At 47.1% G+C, this 26,126-nt stretch overlaps 2 protein-coding genes across 3 annotated transcripts in view; one reads left to right on the top strand and one right to left on the bottom strand.

The window, feature by feature from the left end:
* LOC135908186 (huntingtin-interacting protein 1-like) overlaps positions 1-9,735 on the bottom strand; it is a 131,683-nt gene extending 121,948 nt beyond the window's left edge. The window contains exon 1 of one of the 2 annotated variants that reach the window (XM_065439935.1): positions 9,444-9,735. In XM_065439935.1, the coding sequence (XP_065296007.1) occupies positions 9,444-9,530 (87 nt within the window). In that variant the 5' untranslated portion in view covers positions 9,531-9,735. The remainder of the gene's footprint in view (positions 1-9,443) is intronic. The other variant, XM_065439937.1, reaches the window with a different exon arrangement.
* A 12,479-nt stretch (positions 9,736-22,214) lies between these two features.
* Positions 22,215-24,084, top strand: LOC135908220 (THAP domain-containing protein 2-like). The gene is made up of 4 exons (XM_065439974.1): positions 22,215-22,686; positions 22,758-22,854; positions 23,437-23,565; positions 23,954-24,084. Exons 1-4 carry the CDS (start codon positions 22,366-22,368, stop codon positions 24,037-24,039), a joined length of 633 nt encoding a protein of 210 aa, XP_065296046.1. The 5' UTR covers positions 22,215-22,365; the 3' UTR covers positions 24,040-24,084.
* The last annotated feature ends 2,042 nt before the right edge of the window (positions 24,085-26,126 follow it).

Here is a 26,126-nt window from a genome sequence, read left to right as displayed (position 1 = left end):
CTGTAAAAAAAATGCTTTATGGTTTCAATTCGAAATTGTAGTGAACTGATGGGCTTCACGACCAAAGCGTGTTTCGCCATACCGACAGTCGGTTGCTACCGTTGCGTGACGGGTGTGCTATATTGTCGGCAAAGGCTACTGAGGGCCACTATGAAACATTTCATCGCTTGCAATTGATTGGCTCTCGATCTTAACAACTAAACTTTTCTCTCAGGTGATTGCTACTATGGTATTTGTGAATTAATTATGTAAATACTCTACATGACGCGCCGTCGTTAGCAGCCATGAGCGATTCGTTTTTTGGAGGCCTGTTTAAGAGAGGGGTGAATCTAGCAGCAAACTTTTCATAAAGAATGGGCGTCTAACTCTTTCTTTTTATGTATCAATAAATGGCCATATTTGGCTAGAACAACTCACCAGAGTAATAAGAATCATGATGACAGCTTCGCTGGGCAGTGTCTTTCTAACACAGTTAACATGCTGACGCCAATAACCAAGATTTTTCTTTCATGTAAAATGCAATGTCTCTCATAGCTAAATTCTAAGGGAATGTTAAGTGTTTAGCCAAGCATCGTACACAACTTCGTGTATTGAATTTGCAGACATTATTTTTACGCAAAATTTATGGACAGAGACGGCGCATATATGCATTGTAAAACCAGTAGCCCCGTTCAACGCTACATAGCTTGCGATATCCAAGCCCCAAATTTTATTGACTCACGTGCTTTAGGAGAAGAAACTGTGGTTCAGGCATGGCAGCAGAAAGAAGCCGACGTATCATTTAATAAGTGCGGCTCGAGTCACCCATGCCCCAAGCATACACGAAGGGAACGAGCGCGCGCGGCCGCCGAGCGAGACGGAGCGAGCGGCGTCCTGGCCGTGACGTCACACGCGAGAGGGCGCCACTCCTAATTCTCGCCGCTAATGGCTTCTAAGACCATTCTGGTTACATGCTTTAACCTATTATTGTCAGCACAACCTTGCTGTATGGCAATGAGCCTTGCTTATCCTCTAATATATTCCACTGTATTGTTTTCAGTTCATTACAAATGAAGGCTCTAAACAGTGACCCCTGACAAGTGTCACTGCCCCAAAAAAGTCATTCTGACCTAACAACATGCATACGAAGAAGATTAAAGTTGAAACTGCGTAACAACGAAGCAGCTGCTGACGTAAGCAACAAACGCAACACGATTAGCAGGCCAACACAGGTGAACCAGAAACAACAATAAAAGAAGCTCCAGTTTTCTATCTCAATGAAGCCATATGCCAAATCACAGAGGAAACCATGCAGTACTAGCCACCATTCCCATGGCGGCTGAACGACTGCAACGTCACATTTCCCTCCAGTAATTTTAGCAGAAAACTCCATGTGATGCACCACTTGGGATAACATGTTATATGCCAATTCCTTAGCAGGACTGAATGCTTCAAAAACTGACAAAGCTGTTCAGCTACCAGCTCGAGAAATAGAGACAGTGACTGCTGCTAATGCAAGCGACAATGTACAGCTTTTGAAACAACAAAATAAGGCACCTGTTTGAACACAGCTGTCAGATGCAAAAGAACAGAGCACCTAAGGACAACATTGAAGTTGATGCAGTGTAAAGTTATGCAGACTTTTGGAGAGCAAAGCACTTAAATTCTTCTCAACTCTACAATAAAATTGTAGATGTAGAACGAGCATGCGAATAAATCGTCCAATGCAAACTGGTGCTGCCTACTAAATTGATGCACACTGCTGAGGCAATGCTTGTGGTGTTGGTGAACAATGTTCATTATTATGTACTAATGTAAAAACAAATGTTAATTGCTTGTTGCAAAGTCATCAGACTACCTAAATGAAGATTCCACTTTTGCCCAGTCATGCCAGCAGCCGATGGCAAACATTTATAGAACATAAAAAATATTTGAACAAAATTTATACACAGAAACCAGCCTCGAGGTTAATATGGCTGTACATTCAGCTGTGCCTTTCTTTTCGCTGAAATAAAATTTTTTATTTACCTGAAATGTTTGCACACCTTGCTTACATGAAGGCAATCGGCAAAGCATATTCTACAACACAACTGCCTCCACTGTATGAATACCTCCTTTTACTTGCTAATCTATCATACTTTTACGCCTTTCACACTAATGGAACACTTATCTCATCAAGAAAAAAAAATTAAATTATGGGGTTTTACGTGCCAAAACAACTTTCTGATTATGAGGCGTGCTGTAGTGGAGGACTCCGGAAATTTCGACAACCTGGGGTTCTTTAACGTGCACCTAAATCTAAGTACACGGGTGTTTTCCCATTTCTCCCCCATCGAAATGCGGCCGCCGTGGCCAGAATTCAATCCCGCGACCTCGTGCTCAGCAGCCCAACACTATAGCCACTGAGCAACCACAGCGGGTATCTCATCAAGAAACATGGAATATAAACGCTACGGAAAGAAAGGGCCTTTTCTTTGCTGTAGTGGTATGCAGAATGTCACAAAGAAAGGAAGTTTTACATTTCTAGTGACTAATTAGACTGCACGATGTTAGCTGCACTAGGAATGTGGAGTTGCGCACTCTTCTACATGTTGCTGTGGTATGCTGGCAATGGTTGCTCAAGAGAAACAAAAAAGAAAAGCCAAGACAAGGAGGACTACTAGTAGTACTAAACACTGCTCAATGCCAGAGCCCTTATCTGCCACAGATGTATCTTATGAACGAAGTTAGGACGCCCTCCAAGAGATCACAGTAGTGCCTCATGCTGCTCGATAATGTACGAGTAGATGTGACACTCGACTGTGAACTGCCCGATTTCAGCTCACCAATTTTCCTCGAACATATATCTTGCTAGAAATTGACTTGCTCATAGGCACCGACTACGGGGCAGGCTCCGGGGCCCGAGCCCACTCCGGAGTTTTCCAGGGGGGGGGGGGGTTGAGGGCGATGCCGAAGCCCCCCCCCCCTCACACACACCTAAAGTGCCATTACCAGAGCTTTGTCACCTCATTACAGTAAAAGCTCGTTAATTCGAACCGCTAGGAGAAGCCGCTTCAGTTCGAATTAACGAAAGTTCGAACTAACAAAAGTGAAGGAGAGCAACAGTACACTGCGATTTGGAAGCAGTAGGGCATGTCAGAAATTTGGCGTTTCAGAAAGTGATGGCATGTGCCGCGGGCACACGCCACCTTCAAGTCGAAGCTCTGGGTCCGACTGTGCCACACCACCGATGTCCACGAAAACGAACGTTAGCCGAGGCTTAACACCATCACAATGAATCACGACGGCCAATACCCCCTAAGCTGAAAACAGAGGTGCACAACCGATGAAGACTGCTGAGACAAAGACGTTGAACATGTGAAGGTGGCGAAGGCCCCGATTCGTTGGTTCTTGATTGCAAGCGCAGCTGCGACGTACTTGATTAGCTGTGTTTTGGCGCTTGCCGTGCCATCTCCACACAACATTAGCAGCTGTACAAGATTTCCAAAGCCTCCGAGATTCGCAATGGGCAAGAAGTCTCGGAGGTTACGTAGAATGAGAGGCGGCAGCCGCCGCTGCCTTCTGGCTGACCCCGCGTCGGTTAGATTTTTTTCCGATTTTGCCTTCTGTCGCCATTTTCTCCGTTTCGGAGGCAATACAGCCTTGTGTGTAGGCAGTAAGCGCGTTTCTCTGGCCGTGTGCCAGGCGAGCGTAGTTCGAATTATCCGTGAGGGAACCTTCTCGCGTTCGAATTAACGGACTTTTTTGTACATAGACTTCTGTGGAGCTTGGCCGGACCAAATCGTACAGTTCGAATTATCCATAAATTCGAATTATTGAAGTTCGAATTAACGAGCTTTCACTGTATTTGAGATTTCTTTTGACTTTCCTTGACCATTTATTTCACTTGAAATTTTACTGGGGCTATTAGCTAACTGCATCATTGTTGCCACGGACATGCACGGCTTTTAGTTTATACTTTCGCTCTGTGTCTGCAAATCCTGACAATAGGAGGACACGTGCATTAGAAGCACTAGCGGCAGCCGCCTCATCCGTATTTTCTCACTTCAGCATTGTTTTAAACTTCCACTGTAAACAGCATGCACACACACAATATATTTACATATTCACCCAAAACAGTTTATTATATTTTTGAAAGAGATCGAGGTAGCCAACTAATTATTTCTAAAGGTATGGATAGCCTATGCCTTGAGAATGAATATGCTGCTGTATGTTCACCACGTTTCAAATTGCTTTGCGTGATTTTTTGACTGTGAAAAAAACCTATAGACTTCAGTAACCCCTTCACCAGTCTTTTATTCATGCTGTGTGAAATGCAAGTCAATGTTCTGCATCTCAGTATTGCTTCTCTTTCCAGTAAGCAATGCTAATAACTCATGAAAAAAAAAAACATTTCTAATAATTTACAACATTTATTAGGGATGGAAACATTGTCAGTTGCATGCAAAAGTCGTAAATATATACAAGGTGTCCCAATTAATGATTATGCACCAAGATTTATAAGCACAGCAATGCGTTGCTCGAACAAAAACTAGTGTATATTGTTTACAGTACAGTGGAGTAGCTGCCAGTAATTTTTTTCATTACAGAGATTTAATTACGCAATTGTAATTATCTAACTTGAGATGTATGATATCCTAATTATCAAAGTGTCAGTGAGGTATTTGAAGGCACAACCAAGGGACATCTAATCGTGGCATTTTCAGTGACGTACTAGTTGCATGCTAATTTTTTTTCCCGACTGATAAATAAACCCCACGAAATATGGAGAATACAACGTGGCTGCGCTCCCACCCGGATCATAAAGCAGCGCCCTCAAACAGGTTCCTTCTAAGTTAGCCTGAAAAAAATTAAGGAAGTAAAGAAAAACATCCTGATTGAGCTGGTGCCTTACCTGTCATGCTCCGGCCAAAGTAATAAGTCACGTTTGGAGTTAGAAACAAGCTGCGACGGCTGTTGTCTTTGCGTAGATAAAGTGCATGGATGTTTTCTTTTTTTCTTTTTGCCACAAAACCTATCCTCAAAAATGCGAATTGACAATGTCAGTGCAAATGTTTAAAGGTGCGCTTTGTTTTGTCCCAGACGCCATGCTTTTCTCTAATGAGTAGAAGGTAAAAATGACGCTTGCTTTCGGAGCTGCTAATGACAAATATATATCAGTCATGGAAGTGTGGCGGTAGACCAAACCCGTCGACTATCATCAGAAATGATGAAATCCTGAGACAAACCGGCAGCTTCAAGAAACAGCGGCGGAAAACTCCATCTTTGAGTCCTAGCCTATGCAGGGATGTTCTAGCATTTATGGCCTCAAACCCTTATACTAGCGTGCAGGATGTGGCCGCCCAGGTACCAATTTCCAAGTAATCAGTTTAGAGGATTCTAAATGATGGTCTTTCACCTATACCACCTTAACCTGCACCAATGCTTAGAAGATAGGGACCTGTAGAATCGTCTAGGTTTCTCGAATTGGGTCCTCACAAAAGCCAATGAGTCACCGGACTTTTTGAGCAACATCATGTGCCCAGATGAATCCAATTTTAGCAGAAACGCTTAGGTAAATTTGCATAATGCACACTACCGGAGGGACTCCAATCTACACTGGGTAAAGCACAATCGGCACCAGTACCAGTGGCCGTTCATTGTGTGGTTCAGAATTTACACCGGTGCTATAATCGGTCCCATCTTCTTCGATTACACACTGACTGGACAGCATTACATGAATGAAATCCTTGAAGGAGTGGTGGATGAGTTTCTCAGCGAAGTCCCACTGTCACGTCTTCCACTTCTGTGGTACCAGCCATGGTACCAGCACACAGCAGCAGCTGAGCATGAAACCGGACAGATGCGACTTTCCATGCGCAATAGATTGGAAGGCACGGTCCTGTAAATTGGCCGCCTATAGGTCACCTGACCTCTCTCCGCTCGACTTCTTTCTTTGGGGTTATGTGAAAGATTGTGCATAGATGATCAAGATGATGACGTCCGATGAGCTCAAGGCAAGGATAACGGATGTCTGCAGTAGAATTCCGGCGTCGGTCATTAAGAAAGGCACTGAAGCTGTGATAACACGGACACAGTACTCCGTAGCTGCAAAAGGAGACCTATTCCAACACGTACTCTAGGCTGGTGTTCAATGGAGCTTACGAATTCATAGATAATAAGCACACACTGAAATCTGATGGTATTTTTTCTGTGTAGACATCCTGATTGCCAATTCGGCTAATTTAGAAGTTGTATATTTACTTTCTTGAACGCATCAGTTTTGCCTTTACACATTGGTCGCTTCCCAGCCTGTTTATTTCACTTTAATTTTTACATGAGCCTGTTTTTGCAGCAGGTATACACCTTCATTAAATATAAAATGGTCACATTAATTTGGCTTTGGTCCGAAGCAAGTTTCTCGCACGAAATATAGCTTCGCGCACTCTTTCGTTCGGTGCGAGCAATGCGGAGATTTTGAAACATTCTATGCCTATTCCATTGCTTTTCGCATTTCGTGCTTGGTCAGAACAGCGCTTCGGTTGCGTTATCAAGGGGCTTTTGTTATCAATGTGATCCTTCGGTCTTGAGAGACTGATAATAAGTGTGACGTAGAAATGAGAGGAAGAAATAGCTGCGGAGCCGCGAAACCTGCTGTTGGCGCTCCTCCTGTAGCATTATCAAGATGATGCGCTGTATGTTCGGGTGTGTCACAGGCAATGCAGTTGCTTTCAATCAAGTTATTTGAGAGCACTGCTTTATGATGCATGTGGGAGTGCAGTTACATGGTATTTTTCATACTTCATGAAGTTTCCTTGTCACTCGCAAAAAATTGTATGCAATTAGTGCGTCGCTGAAAACACCGAGTTTAATGTTATTTTGGTATGCCTACAAATGCCTCATTGACACTTTGAAAATTAGGACAGTACTTCTCGAGTTAGATCATTAATTGCAGTTGCTAAATTCAATCTAATAACGGAAGAATTCCTGACGGCTACTCCACTGTACTGGAAAGAATAAGCACTAAGTTTTCTTTGAGTAACGCAACTGCTCTTTCTTTTAAGTTTTGGTGCATGATAACTGGGGAACACTGTATACCTCACTCATTAACCGAAATGAGGCCAAGCCAGATTCACTTGAAATCAGAATCAGCAGCAGTCATGTGCTGCAGCGCTTATGCTCGGACTCACAAAAAATATAGAGAGAGAGGCTGCAATTTCACCAGAAAGGCGAAACAGTATTACTGATAGCCAAGTACGCGACAATTACACGAAGGAAGATCATACCACCCAGAGGAGTCAGGCTGTGAAATTAACTGTCTCCTACTATGAGGTCTTGTGTATGTTCATGTAATGCCGTCACTTCAGCGCTCAATCTTTCGAGGTCCCACGAAGTTTCAAGTGCAAGAAATGTGTGTGTGTGTGCGTGTGCGCGTGTGTGTATATATATATATATATCAGAAGGTAATTCATAGAAGACTAAAAATGGGTTGGATTGCATACGGCAGACATTGTCAGCTCCTGACTGGAAGCTTACCATTATCATTATCATTTTACCAGTGCTGACATATGGGGCAGAGACTTGGAGACTGACAAAAAGAAGCTTGAGAACAAGTTAATGACCACACAGAGTGATGGAATGAAGAATGCTAGGCATAACTTTCAGAGACATAGACAGCGGTTTGGATCAGAGAGCAAACGGGTATAGACGATATTCTAATTGACATCAAGAGAAAAAAATGGAGCTGGGTTGGTCATATAATGCACCGGTTAGATAACCGTTGGACCATTATGGTTACAGAATGGGTACCAAGAGAAGGGAAACGCAGTTGAGGACACTAGAAGACTAGGTGGAGTGATGAAATTAGGAAATTCGCAAGCGCCAGTTGGAATCGGTTGGCACAGGACACGGGTAATTGGAGATCGCATTGAGAGAACTTCGTCCTGCAGTGGACATAAGATATGCTGATGATATATATATATATATATGGCATTCGGAAAGCTTCCCCCCCACCCCGGAATAATGAAAACTCTCCGCCTATGAACTCGCTGATGAAGTTCGATGCCCATTCAAAATGATGCATTTTTCTTTCCTCTCCATGACACGTACTGACCACAATACCAATATTTTTTTAGAACTTGCGAGCACAAAGCACTAACAGAAAAAAAAAATTACAACCGCATTCCAGCCATTCCGAGATGTAACTTGCGAGACGTAAACACACCGGTTTATCAAATTAAGAATTTCTGTGATTGCTCTTGGTGACCCAACTTGGGTGTCTGGCAGCAACCCAGCTGGGAGAAAAAAAAATCCATAAAGAAACGCAGCGTGCACTCCCTCCATGCAACGTCGCGTCGATAGGGAGCTTCGTTTCCGCCTGTAAAACCCTCTCAAAGTGAAGATTTTTTTTTTGCGTAAGATAGCGATCGTAATCAAGGAAAGAGGGTCAAACGCGCGACCTTCTTTTATAAACAGGCTGATTGCGTTCGGCGTGTGCTCAAGACGTCGCGCTTTCTCGTCTCACGATACGCCTTTGCGTAGTCTCCTATCAACACGCAGTCGGCGAACGGTGACCGGAACGAGTGATAGAGCGCGCCGATTGCCACATAACAGCACAAACGGCACGATATGCATAAGAAAAAAAAAAAAGAAACCGCGTGCGACTGCCGCGGCGTTCGCACGCGCGTGGCTCGCGGGTGCGTGAAACGCCCGCGCGCCCACGACGAGACTGTTCACCCCGTCGGCCGCACCCCGGCTCGTGTCGCCGACCCCCCGAAATAGCGACCGGCGTTCAGGCGGCGACGATATACACAGAGGCACTCCGCTCCTCGGAAACGTATTCCGCACACGCACCAAGCAAGCGTGCGCGCAACCCACGTTGAAAAGAAGAGCCGCGAAACGAGGAAAAATAAAGCGCGACTCGGTAGGCTGAAGCCCGATCGCTCGACGCAGACGGCAATGGTCATGCACGGCCGAGACATCGTAAATGTTCGTGCGTGAGCGAAGATGTAGTAGAGGAGGGAGTGTCTGCAGACGCCCACGCGCGTATTGTAGTACAGCTGCCCGATTGTTCCCCGCGGGAGCTCTGCGAAGGACGGGTGTGGAGCGTAGAGGAATGACAAACCATACATCATCGCTTCTGGCAGGCACAGCGGCTTTCACGTTGCTCGATATGACTCGCGCGCGCTTGTCTGCACAATCGCGACTACACACACACACATATATATCGCACGAAGCCGCGACGTAAACAACATTATTGACGTAGCGCATCCGCTCCACCAAACAAAACGGCCCCCGGCGTGCGGAAGTCACACCGCCGCCGCAGCATAGAGTTTCACGCTGACCCCGAAAACAAGCAAAATCGCTGCTGCCCAGCTCATTCTCCACTGGGCGTCATGCTCCACCGGCAAAACGCAACCGAGAATGGACGGGACCCAATCGCGGGGTCCGTGTTTCCGCAAATCGAGCAGCGGCGGAAGACTCACTTGGGACTTCTCGAAGTTCTCTTTCTCCTGATCCAAACTGTTGGTCCTGCGCTGCGTCAGCGCCTTCGGCAGCGGTAGCGTAGACATGGTGGAGTCGAAACTGGGCTCGTTTCGGGAGCCTCGGCCGTCTGTGTGCACTTTATCCTCGAGCCGCAGACAGTCGCGGTGTCGTTCTGTCTTTTTTGTCAGTCGCCCGGAGACGGACGGTCGCAACACAACCACCACCGCCTCCACGAAAACACGGACCGCACCACGGCAGCTGCCTAGCAGCAGCGGCAGTAGCCGAAAGTTGTCACTGGCGCTGATGACGATGGCCGTGCCGCTGTCGCCGCCGATCTCTGCGTGTGCGTACGAACGCCTACGCTCGGCAGCGGAGAACGCATCGCCGCTGGGGCGAGAGGAGGAGGAGGAATAAACATTTATTGATGAGGCAAAAAAAAAAATAAAAAAAAAATGGTGGAAGGGAGCGGTGCAGGGTGGGTCCCTATTCCAAGACTCCAGTGGCCATCGCGACCCGCCCAGCTTGGTCCAAGAGGCCTTTCTGGGCCTCGAGGTCAGCAAGAGCGAGGATGGCCTCCCAGGGCTCCCTTAGCAAGGTGAGTACCAAAGGTGAATTAATGGCATGAGGTCTTTTGGCGCACTCCCATGTTACGTGAGGCAATGAAGGCCATGACCCGCACCACGGGCAAGAGTTAGTGTACAAGGTTGGGTTTATTTTATGGTATCTACCCAAATGTGGGTAGGTATCCGTCTGTATTCTTCTATATTTCTGCGCCTCCTCTACATTGAGTAGTTTGTGGGGTGGGGCGTACTGTTGCCGGGTTCTTCGCTGGTGCTCCAGTATATCGCGGACCAGTAGGCGATCGTCTTTTTCATCGTTGTGCGTATCTCCAGCTCGGTTAGTAAAGCCTCGAGCTAGAGTGTGTGCCTGTTCGTTTCCCGAGATACCCTCGTGGCCAGGACACCATAATATTGCATGATCTTCTTTCAATGTGTCGCCTATGATCTTAAGGGCGACTTGTGGTATGTTGCCTTGTAGGTACATTCTGCATGCCACTTGTGAATCGGACATTATTAAAGCTGAGCTGCTTTGCTTTTCCTTGTATGCGATAGCGAGAGCAATCGCCGCTGCTTCCGCTGTAGCAGTGCACCTAGTACGTATCGAGGCTGATGTGTGAAGCGTTCCCTGGCGTGTGGGTTGAACTGCCACTATTACATGTCCTTTGCTAAATCTAGCTGCATCAGTATACATTACATCTTGATTACTGCCGAAGGTTTTCTGAAGATGTTTAGCTCTCGCTTGTCTTCTCGCTGTGTGATAAGTTTTGTTCATGTTGCGTGGGATTGGGGAGACCACTATGCGCTCGCGTATTGGATCCGGCATTGCGGTCGTTTGTTCCCTGGAGTACTGCGGTCGCAATGGGTAACCTAAACGCGACAGAACGTTTTTACCTGTGCTTGTGAGGCATAGTCGTTCTCTTTGTGTCATGAGAACGGCTGCTCTTAACTCTTCAAATGTGTTGTATATGCCTAGAGCTTGCACCCTCTCGTTTGCCGCATTCTTAGGAAGCCCAAGCGCTGCCTTATACGCGCCACGTATTAGTAGGTCGATTTCTTTGATTTCCGACGAGGTTAGCTCTTGATATGGTAGTCCGTATGTTATTTTGCTAAGAATAAAAGCCTGGACTAGTGTTATGGTTTCGTTTTCGTGGAGCCCTTTACCTTTCTTTGTAATTCTGCTAATTAGTCTAGCGATGCTCCTCGTGCTTGATTTTAGAGTCGCAATGGTGTGAGTGGCTCTTTTGTTGCTTTGTAACCATAGTCCTAGTATTCTGATCATATTTCTTTCTGGTAACGCCTGGTCACCCATAGTTAGGTGGATGTTCGGTTTGTTTCTGTAGTTACGCCCGTGGATCCGGATAAACTCAGATTTTTCCGGAGCGCATTGCATACCGTTTTGTTCTGCGAAGTCCTTCACCGAGTCGATAGCCTCCTGGATAGTTTGTTCTTTTTGCCCTAACGAGCCTTTGCAGGCCCATAACGTGATGTCGTCTGCGTAAAACGCGAAGTTGAGGTCGTTAATTTTCTCTAGTTGTCGTGCCAAGCGGTTCATTGCGACATTAAATAGAAGTGGTGAGAGGATGGCACCCTGTGGTGTGCCTCTGTTAGGCATTGGGAGTTTGGAAGATCGAATATTTTCCATACCTATTGTGGCTTTACGTTCAGTAAGGAAAGAGCGGATGTAATTGTGGATCCTAATTCCACAGCCCATTCTTTCGAGCTCTTCAAGTATGAGGGTATGGGAGATCGTATCAAAAGCGCTTTTTAAGTCAAGCGCTGCTATGATGTTCTCTCCCCCTGTAGGTACATTTTGCAGCACGTCATCTCGTAGCCTTACGAATATGTCTTGTGTAGAAAGATGTTGTCTGAAGCCGTACATGTTGTGCGAGAGAAGTTCGTGCCCTTCAATATAGCTGGTAAGCCTGATATGAAGGACCTTTTCGAAAAGTTTGCCTAAGCAGGAGGTTAGCGATACTGGCCTGAGATTCTGCAATGTTCTAGCTTTCCCCGGTTTAGGTATTAATATGATGGTCGCTTCTTTCCATTGATTAGGAAGCTCTCCCGTTTCCCAGATTTTCTCATTGAAGTACCGGGTTAGGCGTTCCAGTTGCTGATCACTCATATTTCTTAACATAGCATTCGTGATGCCGTCCTCGCCTGGGGCTGAGTTACGTTTTAATGCAAGAGCGGCGGCATATACTTCTTGTTTCGTTATGGGTGCATCAAGCTTGGGATTATCCATGCCTTTGTACTCTCTCTTATCGATGTTATCTCCTCCTGTCCCGATGTATCTGTCTGCCAGGGTTTGGATCAAGGATGCGTCATCCCCCTTAAACTCTCCTACCAATGTGCGTAATGCTCTAGTAGTGACTGTTTTTGTATTGTATGGATCAAGCATGCTCCGTAAAATTGCCCATGTTTTGGTTGTTGAGAGCGTTCCCCGTAACGAGTCACAAAATTGTATCCAGTTGTTCGCTTGTAGTTGCCTAGCATACTCATTTGCTTGTTCTGTCAGTTGTTCTATTCTAGCTCTGAGCTTTCTGTTTAAGCGCTGTCTCTTCCATCGTTTAGTAAGACTTCGCCTGCCTTCCCACATATGGACGAGGTGGGGATCCACTACCGGTGTTTTTTCGCTTAGCGCGACGTGCTTTGTGTTAGTTTGGTATGCCTGCATCATTTCGTCTACCCATTCTTCTATTGAATCTATTGGATGCTGAGGGGTCGGGTAATGTCTATATGCAGTCCAGTCTGTAAGTTTCGCGTTTCTCAAAGGCTTTCTTAATTTGGGAGTCGTAGTGGAGTAACTAATAATATAATGGTCACTTCCCAGATTTTCATCCAGGTTCCTCCACTGTCCCTCTTTTACGTTAAATGTAAAGGTGAGGTCTGGGTACGTGTCTCCGCAGACGCTATTTCCAAGTCTCGTGGGGGCGAGGGGTAAGGTCTCTAGTTGCATGTTATATTTGTCTACTGCTTCTACTAGGTTTCTGCCCTTTTTTGTATTTGTCCTATAACCCCAATTGGTGTGGGGAGCATTAAAATCCCCGACTAAAATAAACCTGTCTTTTTTTTCCAGATGTCCAAGCGCCCATTCAAGCATCTCGGGAAACGCAGTCTGCCGTTCTTTCGGTGGGCTGTACACGTTGCCAATAAACGTTTTGGTTTTACTCCTTTTTGTAGTGTGTAATTCGATCAATTGGTGCTCCGTTGAGCATTGGGGATAATAGTGTTCACTGGCCGCGATATTCTTGTGCACCAGCGTCGCCACTCTAGGATACATGCGATTTTGAAAGGTGTAGTAGTCTCTAAGCTTAACTACTCCCTTTCCAACTTCCTGAAGACAGATGACGTCCGGTTGAATAATGGCGGCGTCTAAATAAGCTTGTAGCGCTGCCGCTCTTTTCTGAAAAGAGCGGCAGTTCCATTGCCATATCTCAGCGGTGTCCGTGGTTCGGGTTGTTTTACTGGCCATGGTTAGGTACGATTTCGGTATCCGTCGAATCGGAAACAGCCCCGTTTTTTACCTTTCTCGCCGTCGGTGTTCCGGGGTTACTGCTGGCTCTTTTGCGTGATGTTTGCTGCAGTTTAGACATTTGTTCGTCTACATAAACTTTGTGGTTCTGCACCTCAGCAAATAACTGCTGTTGAAACGTTTGCAGAGCCTGAATTTGTTCTACTACCTGATTCATCATTCTTTCAATGTTGCTAATTGTTGTCTGTTGGGCGGCAGGTTTATCCCCTTGTGCTGGTTTAGCTTGCCCAATTTTGGTATTCTGAAATTGTGCCTTCAGCGTTGCCATCTCTATTTTAAGTTCTTCTACTGTTTTTTTAAGCTGACGATTTTCAGAAACGATTCTTTGGTACTCAGGGTTGGCGGTTATTGGAGCCCCTTTTTGTGCCATCCCCGCCCAGCTCACCTTATGCTGGGTCGAGTCTCCCGTTGCCACTGTAGTCCTGGATGGGGTAGGGGATCTAGAGGACATTCGGTGGTGTCTGGAGGCGGAGTGGTCAGAGAGCCCTTGGTCTGGATTCTTCTGTCGTTCTTGTGACCTTGATTTTCGAATTTGGGGTTGCGACGTTGGAATGTCCCCTTGAGTCCGCAGTGGAGGCCAATCGTCATCGTCCGTATCGTCTGTGTCAGACCATCTCCGTTTTGGCGACGATGACTTGATCGCCTTGCCCGGCGTTTTGACGGCCATCCGGTTTGGTGATTTTGGCTGCGGTCGCTGTGGTGGTAGCTTGAAACGACGTTTACACTCCTTGGATCCCGTGAGATGCTTTTCTCCGCAGGTAGCGCAAACAGGGTTGCAGTCGTGGTCTGGTTGTGGCTCCCGAGTGCCGCAGTTGTGACATACCGGCAGGTGGGGATTCGGGCAGACGTCCGTTCTGTGACCCGTTTGCTTGCAAGTCTTGCAGAATTGTATGGTATTCTTGTATGGGAAGCAGGGAAGCTCCCCTCCCATATAGTAGACGTATCGCGGTACGATGGGGCCAAAGAAGGTAATTACCGCTGTTTTCGTTTCACCCAACATCCTAGCTCTTAGTATGTCGACGCCTTGCGTACGAAGACGCAGGTTGGCTAGAAGGGTTTCAGGGCTTGTGTGAGGAGCGATGCCATGTATCACTCCTTTCTTTGTGTCTTCGCCTACTGCTGCGTACGCACTCACTGCGTGCAGTCGACCATTTAAGGTGAGGCCTGTAATTCTTCTTGCAATATTCGCCACCTCTTCTGTAGGGGTTGAGATAATAAAAATGTTTGATCCTGGTTTCAATCTCAGCAGGAACTGGTTTCCATTCACTTTTCCTTGGCAGGCGTTTATAACTGCTTCTGCGATCTGTGGCGCCGTAAGTTCCCTGATAGGGAGACCTTGGTGAGGGCGCACGATCACTTTAATGTCGTCCTTAGGCAGTGGTGGAAGCCGCCTTGTCTTGAATTTCTTTTTATTCGCTGGTTGTACCGGGGGCTTGAACGATGGGCCCGATGATTCGTAGCCACCCTCGGAAAAAGTGGCCTTTTTGCCCGCTCGTGCGAGCGCCTTCTTTTGGCGCACGGTCAAAACCGTTTGCCAATCTCCGTCGTCGTCTTGGCGTCCAAGGGGTCCGCCAGTTGCTTCGGTACTCCGGAGGACCATGCAATCCTCATTAGCGGTTTCTTGGTATTCCATCTCATCCCGGTCCACGTCCGAGGAGGTGAGTTGCGCGTTGGGTGTTTTCTCGGGGCCTGCTGCCTCATTAAACGTTGTCGTCGGCGTTCTCGGCGCTTCCGTAGCTGGAGTCGGCGTAAGCGTCGCCATCTGTCGCGGCCGCGTCGCCGACGCGTTCCGCGTACCAGCGGCCGCCGCTTCACCGTCGCCGTTAGCGTTCACACTTCACACACGTTTTGGCCCGTCACAAAGGTTTGGCGAGGTGCTCACCGGAAAGTTTGATGTCTGCAGTGTCCTCACAGCTTGCCGAACCTCGTGAAGTCCTCGAAGTTCAGGTCACAGCACAAGATAACTCTCAAAAAAACGAAAAGAGATGGGAGCCCATCCTGAGCTGACCGCTCTAGTCGACGCCACCTAGCGGTCCCTGGGGCGAGAAAGAAAACTGCGGAAAGCTGTTTTGATATTTTCACGTTATTTCCCCCTCGCGCAGTCAACGCCCCGAGTTGGGCGAGCGCGACTGTTTAGACGCTCTGATTCACACAGTTAACGCGAAGACAGCGGTGCGCGCGCGCATACCACACACGCAAGGCCGCGCCTTTCAAACGAGCGCGATCAGCATAATATGGCCATGCTTGCGAAAGTCGCGCATCGGAGCGTAGTGTTTATACACACAGCCGCGTTTCGCAGCCTGCCGTTGAGCGCTGCGCTTAGCGTACGAATAATCGTTAACGACCTTGAGCCACATTTACTAACGGATCATCTGCATGTCTCCCTTCATCAGATCAGGAGAGGGAGGGGGGGGGGGGGGGGGGGGCTCATAAGGAGGTACTCTCACACCTACACGCTCATATATATGCATATATATCAGTGAAGCGTTGAATAACAGGATTCGGCGGTGATACAGGTCAAATTATAGAAGCATATGTAGGAAAATTATGCAGATCCCTTGCACTGTGGGAATCAATGTAGGTAAGCGAAACTTTCCATGCTGGACGCTTTGATGATAATTAGCGGTGATGTTGACGGGAAAGCTAAATTTCTTCAACGTTACCTTGTGTGCACCACTGCTGGTTTGTCTGCGCAGTACACAGAACACACAGGGAGAGGTGTTTGCTTGAAGTGTTGTGCGCATTTTCCTTAATTACCACCGATCGAGAGGGTTGAGCATTGTCATTGCCTCACATGGCACATCCCACCATGGCAGAAGTATTAAACTTGAATTGGATTATGTGGCTCGTACGTGCCAAAACCACAATCGTATTACGCGCCGTAGTGGCTGACTCCGGATTACTTTTGACACCGTGATGTTCTGTAACGTGTCCCAAAATCTACATGCACGTGCGCTTTCTATTTCGCCCCCGTCGAAATGCAGCTGCCCCGGTTGGTATCAAATTACCGACGTCTATAGCAATGCCATAGCCGCAAAGCTACCGCAGCGGGCAAAAAATTGTGTTGATTTGACGGTTGACCGCTTCAGTAGTGTCGCCTGGACCCTATAGCTGCGGTGCGCTTTGATTAATGCGGATCTGCTTCTGCATGCCGTGCGTAGTTTGTCCACTTGACATATTGACTGCACCGAATCTTCCCTTCCCTCTCCCTTGTATGGGAACTGCCTCTTCTCCTCCCTCCTCTCTACAGTTCCATCTACGTCCACTCTGGACTCACACGTTAGTAGAAAGGGAAGCGCTGCAGCTTCTGCAATGCAATGTAAGAGGCGATTGGAAGATTGGTGGAAGTAGGGAAACGACAAAAAACGGAGACGTACAAAAGGAAAGTTCGCAATAGGGGGTCACAAAATTTGGTTGCGGGAGTTCATAGTAGTTTTGTTTTTCTTTTTTAACCTAGGTAGGACATTAGGCAGTACAGTACACTCTAAGTGCCCCTTCTGCCACACAACGATAATCGTCATCTGCTTTGATGCGTTTCCTTTCTATAACGCTGCAAGCTCGGTAGTTTCCAGTAACGAACGGCACGCGCGTTATCAGCATGACAGCACAGGAAATGCTGTCATGCTGATAACGCACGTGCCGTTCAAATGCTGTCATGCTGATAACGCGCGTGCCGTTACTGGAAACTACCGAGCTCGCAGCGTTAAAGAAAGGAAACGCATCAAGGCAGATGACGAATATGCTATCATGCTGATGACGCGTGTGCCGTTCGTTACTGGAAAGTACCGGGCTCGCAGCGTTAAAGAAAGGAAACCCATCAAGGAGATGACGATTATCGTTGTGTGGCAGAAGGGGCACTTAGAGTGTAGCAAGAGCTTGGTGGCGCAATCCACCGCCCCGTCCCAAAGGGGACGCCCATAACATGCATCTATCCATCCATGCTTTTGAGGGGGGTCACAGATAATTACAGCTGTCAAGCGGCTCATGTGGCGACGACCAGGTAGCTCGTGCCAGTGGGGCCCTGGAATAGGGGCTCCAACCATCGTGCCTTATTTTATTTATATTCAATAAAGTTTTTACTCACTCGCTCAGGTAGTTCCAGAGGGCATTGTGAACATTCGACGCGGTGGGGTGAAAACGAGTTTCTCACGTCGCCTTTGCTCTCTGACTCGCTCCTGTCATGTATAGACACGCTCTGAACCATCCCCGACGTGGTGTGCCAGACAGCACCAGCAGCAGCAATGGGAAAGTCGAAGGAAGAGGCAAAGAAAACTTCCTTTTAAAAAATACCAGGATTTCACTGACGTTTCGGCCGGTGGCCGGCGCTCACTCGGAGTGCATGAGTGATCACTCTTATGAAGGCAGGATCATCTGCCGAAATGTCAGTAAATTTATCTTTTCTACGTTTGCTTTTATATAAAGTAATACCATAGGAAGCCAGCAAACAATGTTGGGTGTGGACAGCATAGGAGAAATATATGTAGCTTTTTCCTGAATTAAAAGAATGATAGATCAATGAAAATGAACGTGGATGAAAAAACAACAGGCTGCAGGTGCGATCCGGACTGTCTGTGCAATCGGACGTACCCCAGGCATTTGCATTGTGCGTGCGCGATACTCTATTAGTATCGCCCGCGGCGTGGCTGCATGCAAACGAGAGTGAATTTTATTTACTCATTTGTTTGTACATATGAACTTATTACGCGCAAGCGTAACTAACCAGTTCGTGAAATCGGCGGTGTCTGCCTGAAGCCGCGAAGCAAGCGAACGAGGGAGGCGCCTGCAGGTGAAGAGATTCGCGCGCCGGGGTAAGTACGAAGGAGCGCACCGAGCACGCTAATGTATCCGTATACGCTATTGGCGGCGAGGAGTTACGGAGTCGCCCTCTATCGGAAGCGCCTCGCTGGCATAGTGTGAGGGATCACGCGGCGCACTCCTCATAGGTTTTGCTGTCAGCGCTCACTGAAAACACCACGCGCGAGCTCTCCCGGACATTTCTGTAAGTACTTTTGAAACGAGAGAAGTTTTTTACTGTTTAAATAATAATCTTGGGCAAACTGAAAGCACACAATCGTTTACAGACGCTATCTCTTTACCGAATACGTACAGTGAACGCCACTGCGCGCGGTCGCCGCGATGGAGTCTCCCGAACCGGCTTCTTGCGTGAAAGGTAGGTAAAAGCTGAGAGCAAACTATGTGAAATATGTTCTTATAGTGTTCGTATAACTAAATGGAGTGTAATAGAACGAAGCCTCAATGCAGCGACCGACTGCGCGTCTGCATGCTTCTCCGCGTGCGCGTTTTCGCACCGTGCCATGAGCTTTAGGCCGCAGAATATGAGCATTTGACAGTATACAGCAACCATTGTTGCGTGGGCGCTATCAGAGCTGTTCAAAAATAATTTCATTGTAGAGACTTCGACGCCTACAGGGACTGTGATGTGCCGTCGCGACGATTCAATATTTTTTTTTCTTCTAAATTCTGTGACCTTTCAATATTATTTCTCGAGTTGCGTCGCACTGTATGTTTATCGGTGTTCTCAGCGTGCAATTTCCCGCTGCTCCTTTTTTGTGATCCAGTGCATTAATTCATAACACAAACATTACCATATGCCAGGCTTTTTTTAAATGTGCTTCTTGCCGCTGCCTTTCCACTCCACTGAACTTACCAGTATCTATAGCATCGACAAGTTCATAGACCAAACTGTCATGACATTAGTCAGGCAGCGGACTCGGGCGAGCGTCTCAGTGCGCGTTTTCAGAACATCGATCGCAGACCGGGCGCCGTAGCAGAAATCTTCCTCGCGTCTGTGCTTGCTGCATACCCGAGTTGTAGCCGATGACTGTTTGTCGGTTTTATGTTTCGCGAGCCAAGCTTCACGCAGCTTCTTGTCCTGCGGCTACGTGTGAATAAGGCTGACACCGGCCTCCGTTACGTGCGTCCGTCCCTGCGGCACCGAGCCTACCATGTTGCGCGCCTTCAAAGGCAGCCACTACCTATTGTAGTGCTTTCAAGCGTTGTAAAGGAGACACTCGAAGCGGGAAACTCGTTTTCGGCTCGCTTCGGCGCTCCCGAAGCAGCCGACGCGGCCACTATGTCCACGTGATCCCTCCTAGCACGTCACGCCGACGGTGGCGCCAGCTTTTCCAGTGGTGGAGCTCGAGGCCAATACAGGAACACTAGAGCGCGCTAAAACCCCTTAATAATTTGAAAGTAGCGACACTCTCCTCCCCGCGGCGCTTTCCTCCTCGATTCTCCCCGCGCGCCGGCTGCATGCGCTGCGCACGGCACGCTTTTTCTCCTTGGGATCCCGCGGACAGGTCGCAGCATTTGAAGGAGGCGTATGATTTTGGGCCAGTTGCGCGCCCCAGTGGTGTAGAAAATTTGAGAAATGCTGATAACAGCATCGATAATGCTGAAGGCAACGTTTATGAGGTTAGTCTTTTCTTAAAGCCGTATACCCCAGCGGTGTAGAAAATTTGAGAAATGTTGATAACAGCATCGATAATGCTGAAGTTTATGAGGAGGTTGGTCTTTTCTTCTGCCACATGATAAGATGATTTACTTTGTGCAACCGATCTAGCATTGCTTCTGGCACATCCCTATGTGTTTGGCTTTTTTTTTCTTTCCTGTGCGCTCATGTGCAGCGCAGGTATTAAATTTGGCGTGCCTTCTTACAACGAATTAGTCGTAAGTGCATCGTCCGTCCATGTGTGTATCTTCTCAATGTCGAAGTAGCTTTTGCGCTGTGGTCTCTCAACTGAATAAGGGCACATTCACACCGGCGACTTGAGGAGGTCGCGCGACCGTTTGCGACTCGCAATCAAAAAGCGACCGAAGGCGACTGATGTTCACACCGGCAAGCCCGGCTGAGCGCGACCCGCAAGTCGCAATCCCGGAGATTATCGTTCTCAGCGAGAACTCTCGGAATCTACGCGGAATTTGAATGTGACGCCGGAGGAGGCCGGATGCAGACACACGAAAGATCACTTCCGGTGCGCCGCTGATTCGTTTATCAGTTTTGCGACCACGGTCGCGCGACTGTGCCCAGGGCACATTCACACCGGCGACTTGAGGAGGTCGCGCGACCAAGTTGGTCGCTTTGCGACCAGTCGCAAATGGTCGCAAACGGTCGCCTTTCTCGAAAAGCGACCATTTTGGGCGAGTTGCTCTCCGCGCGATTTTTCAGTCGCGCGACCATGGTCGCAAAACTGATAAACCAATCAGCGGCGCACCGGAAGTGATCTTTCGTGTGTCTACATCCGGCCTCCTCCGGCGTCACATTCAAATTCCGCGTAGATTCCGAGAGTTCTCGCTGAGAACGATAATCTCCGGGATTGCGACTTGCGGGTCGCGCTCAGCCGGTCTTGCCGGTGTGAACATCAGTCGCCTTCGGTCGCTTTTTGATTGCGAGTCGCAAATGGTCGCGCGACCTCCTCAAGTCGCCGGTGTGAATGTGCCCTAAAAGACGGTTGCACAATTCCAGTGCGAGCAAGCGTGCGCGATTGTGTGAACACACTGTGCACATTTCCTGTATCGGTGCGAAAACCAAATAATAATCGTCACCCACTCATGCGTGCATAACAGCCCAATTCAAAGCATATTCAATAAAAAAAAACCGCCATACGTGCGTTAGCGAGCGCTCATTATCTGTAATACCACGGGTATTTAGTAAAGCAATGAAGGGGGCTAGTTGGTGAACGTTCATGGTTATATTGCGCTCAGTTTTACACAGACGGTGCAAGTGAACGATGTATGCCTGACCCGTACTATGATCAAATGTCGTCACCTTGTCATATTTTATATCTCCCCCCCCCCAAGCCACATCTCGTTGTATATAAGCGCGTTCTTTAACAGTAATAAACAGTTGGTAGTTTGCGCTACGTCTTTCACTTAATATCGTCTGTGTAAAGCTGAGCGCAATATAACTATGAACCACGGGTATATTTGCCGTTAACTTTTTCAGGGCCTGCGTTCTTTGTATTTATGTGACTGACGCACACATCCAAGTAATCCGGAAAGAAAGCTCCTCTACAAGCCACTATTTCGATTTTCAATAAAACAGGCAACGGATCCTACCAATCATTAAAAGTGCGACGATGAAGCTGCATCTTCGTACATAATTGTTCACAGCTGAATGAAGAAACCATAGTGCTGCATTTCCGACTGAATAAGTCGACGACGCGCGTGGTGACCCAGCAGAATATTTAGCATACCGAGGGCAACCCCATTTTTATGCAACTTGCAAATTGCCGTAGTAAAAACGCTGAGTAGGCCGGAAGAATTAAATGAATTCAACATTAGGTGATGCACTGACACGAGCAATAAGACACCTTAACTCGCAAACAACACTGCTTGTCGGAACAAAGTTCTTTTGGCTAATGTTGCTCAAACCATCACGCTTTCCTTACAGGAGTACTGACACAAAAATTTGAAGTCGAGCTAACTTGTGAGATCGATTTAGTGGGTCACACACACATCGTCTATAAAATATCAGCGGCGAATATCGCTTAGAACATATTTAAAATCAATTTTAAAGTACGTGCGCGCAGCCAACCGCAAAACAGAGCACCTCGCGACATTGACATCTCCCGGGATTGTAAATAGCCAAGAAAACGCTACGTCATGTGGCTACGTCACGAATTTTCGTTGGCTGCCATGCGGTTTTACACGTGCTCTTCTCCTCTGTTGTTGCTTGTTCCAGCTGTTGTAGTGAGACTCTCTCCGTGTCGCTGCAACTGCAGTTTTTGTCGTGTCCGTCGGGATATATCCCACACTATCAGCTTGACTGCGCTGCACTGACCACGCACGAATTGTGAGTACAGCACCATGCCGCGTACATACTGCTGCGTTGACTTCTGCGGAACATATTCAGGGTTGGGTATAACTATGCATAGTTTTCCCCGCGACACCGTTCACTGGCAGAAGTGGACCGAGTTCGTGCGCGCCACTGGACGCTTGGAGTGGACCCCGCTGAAAAGCAGCGTTATCTGCTCCCTTCATTTCGAGCGTGCATGCTATAAAGAAAACCTGCTGGACTTAACGCAGTCCGATTTTCCACCAAGACGACGTGCCCTCAGGCCTGGTGCTGTGCCGACTATTTACGCCGCCTTGTGTCCTGCTCCATTCCCCAAGCGCCCTCGACGACAGGTTTGTACTACTTGCAGCGGTGCGTACGCATGATGATAGCGTCATATCTGATGATGCCTGATATTGCGCAGTCGTGCTCGGACACGGAGCGTGAGCCAGCTGCCCCCCATCCCGGGTCGATGGACCTCAACGCTGACTACGAGATAAACGAGGCCGCAAATGCATCAGGTGTGTGTTTAGTGCACCGTGCGATGACTAGTCATAAGCGTAGATTACCGTTTTGGCGGTTGCTCAACGTTGCTTCTTGGTGCTGTGCGCGATGTACTGACCAATGACCGTGCGAACGGCAAATCAAGTCACGTTTACAAAAACTGAGATATGTTTGACTTTTCTTCAGTGAAAGGCTAGGCCGCGCCCCTCGATCGCGTAAACGAGCATCGCGATAGAAGTAGGTGATATTACACTAGGGTTAGGACACAGAAATAAAAGAAAGATATGAAAGTTCTTGCCATTTCAGTGGACATTCTACTGCGCCCGCTCTTTATACGGCTCCGTATTTCTGTGACGCTGCACATGTGCTTTTATTTTTGATGAAGTGCAATAAGTGTAGAACTGCCCTGTCCAATGCATTTGGCAGTTTAAAAGCAAGAAAACGTCCTGGAGACTACCGGAGGCAAGATAAATAAAAATCGTGAAGTACATACAGCAAACAGCAGCTACTATGTATTTTTAAAAACCAAGATATAATGGCAAAATAACAATAAATAAAAATTTGATTTAAGGCAGACAGCTGACTACTTATTTTCACAGGTGAAGTAATTAAGCTGGATGCACCATCCCAGCGCTTCGTTGAAGTTTGTTCCAAGGCCACTCAGGCGGCTCTGAAGGCTACAACAAAATCTGCAAAGGTGCAAGCAAGCCGAACTGTCAAGGAAGTGGGTGAGTGCCTGTCACGCCATTGTAGTATGTACTTGTATTGGTGGTCTTGAAACTTGAAGCTACCCGCCATGGTTGCTCAGTGGCTATGGTGTTGGGCTGCTGAGCACAAGGCCGCGGGATCGAATCCCAGCCACGGCGGCCGCATTTCGATGGGAGCGAAATGCGAAAACACCCGTGTACTTAGATTTAGGTGCACGTTAAAGAACCCCAGGTGGTCAAAATTTCCGGAGTCCTCCACTACGGCGTGCCTCATAATCAGAAAGTGGTTTTGGCACGTTAAACCCCATAATTTAATTTAATTTAATAAACTTAAAGCTATTATAGAACCCTTTATGTGCTGATCCCAATGGGGTACCCTTAGCAAATTCATGCCTCATTGCACTTCCAGCATGCCAGACTGATTTGGAATTGCCGGACATCCTGTTGATGGAGGAAATGCGTCAGCGGTGTTCTACACCTTTCATCAATTCATGAATTTTGAATGCATACTAATGTCGGGTGGATGCTTTGTAAGGGGCGCTTTTGTCTTGGTGTCTCAGTATATATATGTTTGTTTCTCAAAATAAAAATCAGTTGGAAGTCAGCCCTTGTCTTCGTCGTCATTTTTTTGTCTCGTCTATGTATGTGCTGTAAGTGACGATCTAATCTAGCACCAAACTGGGTTCGATTCATGGTAACACGTGAAGTTTGCAGGCTAGGACTAGTGACTGCAGTTATCACTTTCTCTCAACTAGCGTGTATTATGAAGATTGATTCGTTAGACGTCGCCGATTCCGAATTCGATTATGGATTTTATAGCTCGTAGGCCTTACACGGCTTAGCTACTTATTGTTTGCTGCTCATAGAATAACCTTTAAATTGTAATTAAATGCCAAAACACGAAAGTCAAAAATACTATCTTTAATTTAAAATGATATATTTAATTATTTCTATTAGCTTTTCTTTGACGCCGTAGTGGTGTTGTGAACGCAAGATGCTATCCGCAAACGCAAAGCACTATTCTAAAATTCTTCACTCCTGCATGCCCCAACGCTAATGCCCGCAAAGCTCTTTGGGGTCCGAAACTATTGGGGCCCCTATTCTAAAACTCCCTAGTTTAGGTGTCTAGATTCACCTAGGGCCGATAACGCTTGCGCGTCACCCACATTCACGAAGTGAAACGTCGCTGTAACGTTTTGCGCGCTTGTTTCTGTATGGAGATAGCTAAAGTGGCAAATTTAAAGTCGGAGAAATGCGCTTTCCGACGAGACCAAGATAGCGAAATTCAGATGCGCCGTTATGCTGGAGAGAGTAGCAAGTTACTGTACGGTAAGTGCGGTAGTACCGTACCAGCGATAAGGGGGGAAAAAAGAAAAAGAAAAAAAAAAACCTTTCATGCACCGAGACTGAGGTGCATGTTAAGTAACCCGTGGTGGTAAAAAATTAGTAAATATTCCATTGCTATGGCGTTCCTTATAGTAACAACGTTGTATGTACTGGCACATAATACCACATAATTTAATTTTTTAATTTGAGTTGCCATCGTATTCGGCTCGTCAGACAAGATGGGGAAACTTGATGTACACACAGTGTCCGACTGACGTTTCACTTTCATGCGCAAAAGCAGCAGTGGTGCATAAAATTATGTGTACAAAATTGAGTTTGAGACTGTATGGTATTCGGGTAAATACAGACGGTCGGGCGTTTTATCAAAGAGGCACGGCTCAAACACACTGTGGCTAAGCCAAACGTGCGTTTCGGACCCTGGTGTAAATTTTCGGCAGTGGCGTAATCGTGTTGCCTGCGCTTATCCGCTTGCGTTTACCCGAATATTGGACAAGCTAAAAATAATTTTAATCCATCGTGTTTAGCGTAATAGTGGGCTTAGCGGAATAACGGGATCGAAATACGCATGCGCAGAATGCCAAATGACCCATAGCGTCTAGGGTACGCATGCTATTTCTCAGACTTAATGTTACAGTCTTTGTGTGGTTTGTGTAGTTTTATGTAAAACATAGCAATCATCCTGGCCACCCGCTTCGAACTGAATGTGGCATTGCTTTTGTAGAATTCACTTCGTTTGAAACATAGGACTGTGTAAACGGCTTTTGCTTAGCCTCAAGCCTCTTCGGCGACAGGGTATTATGGATAACCTTGCAGAGTTTTCGAGATCTGTTCTTGTTTCGACATGTCAAAGCATAATGAGTGAAATTTCTGGGATTGCAGTGCCACCTATCAACGAAGTTAGGAGATCCTGTGGCATTGAGAAATGTCTACCATTAGTCAAAAGGGATCAGGACTACTCACTCGCTTACTTTTATACCGTATTTACTCGCATAATGATCGCACTCGCGTAATGATCGCACCCCTAAAATTTGTCGTCAAAATTCGATTTTTTTTTATTTCCCGCGTAATGATCGCACCCCGAACTTGCCGCAGCGATATGTCGTGTGCTAAGTCTAGCGAATAATGATCGCGCTTACCACCTGTCGAATGCTACGCGAACGACTCTTCAAGACAAGCCAAGCGGCCTGCACGCACTAAACATTCTTAAGTAGATGCCTCATTTCATTACTTTCATC

Source organism: Dermacentor albipictus, chromosome 2 (assembly GCF_038994185.2).
Source record: "Dermacentor albipictus isolate Rhodes 1998 colony chromosome 2, USDA_Dalb.pri_finalv2, whole genome shotgun sequence".
In the NCBI taxonomy this organism is placed as follows: Eukaryota; Metazoa; Arthropoda; class Arachnida; order Ixodida; family Ixodidae; genus Dermacentor; species Dermacentor albipictus.
The sequence above is the reverse complement of the archived record's forward strand: the minus strand, read 5'-3'. Positions and strand labels throughout refer to the sequence as shown.